Source organism: Mastomys coucha, unplaced genomic scaffold, assembly GCF_008632895.1.
Source record: "Mastomys coucha isolate ucsf_1 unplaced genomic scaffold, UCSF_Mcou_1 pScaffold9, whole genome shotgun sequence".
Classification (NCBI taxonomy): domain Eukaryota; kingdom Metazoa; phylum Chordata; class Mammalia; order Rodentia; family Muridae; genus Mastomys; species Mastomys coucha.
In genome coordinates, this window is record NW_022196915.1 from 7672072 (window position 1) to 7672764 (window position 693).

Sequence of the window (693 nt, forward strand, 5' to 3'; positions counted from 1 at the left end):
TGTAGCTCTAGCTGACCTAGAACTTGCTCTGTAGAGCAAGGCCTTGAACTCAGAGATCCACCTGTCTCTGCCTCTCAGTGCTAGGATTAAAGGCTTGTGCTACCATTGTCTAGCTATAATGGAGCAATTCTACTCCTATTTATATACCCAAGAGAAATTAAAACATGTCCTTAAAAAACACACACAAGAATACTCCATCTAGAATTATTCACAATAGACAGAAAATGTAAACAACCAAATGCTTAGTACAGAGGTTCTCAAACTGTGGGTCCCAACCTTCTTGAAATGACATGGGTCATGTATCCGATATTCAGCCTATCAGATACTTATATTACAATTCATAACAGTAGCAAGATTACAGTTATAAAATAGTAACAAAATAATTTTATGGTTGGTGGGTCACCAAACATGAGGAATAGTATTAAAGGGTCACAGCATTAGGAAGGTTGAGAACCACTGGCTGAGAACCACCATTGATGAATGCCTATCGAATATCCAAATAATATCTATACATAGGCTATTATATAGATATATAAACAAATGAACTATTGGTTACATGTTAAAGATGAATAAATGTTGATAATATTATACTAAAGGATAGATACTTGACACTTGATTCCTTTTTAATAGGAAATATCCAGAATAAACAAAATCAATTAAAACAAAATAAACAGAATAAACAAATTCATAGAG

The 693-nt window shown here is 33.5% G+C and overlaps 1 protein-coding gene across 1 annotated transcript in view; it reads right to left on the bottom strand.

The window, feature by feature from the left end:
- The window catches only part of LOC116085159 (PRAME family member 12-like), a gene marked incomplete at its 3' end in the record, with an annotated part of 12235 nt that extends 11936 nt beyond the window's left edge, over positions 1-299 (bottom strand). The window contains exon 1 of the mRNA XM_031362606.1: positions 277-299. Within this exon, the coding sequence (XP_031218466.1) occupies positions 277-299 (23 nt within the window). The remainder of the gene's footprint in view (positions 1-276) is intronic.
- Between the last annotated feature and the right edge of the window lie 394 nt (positions 300-693).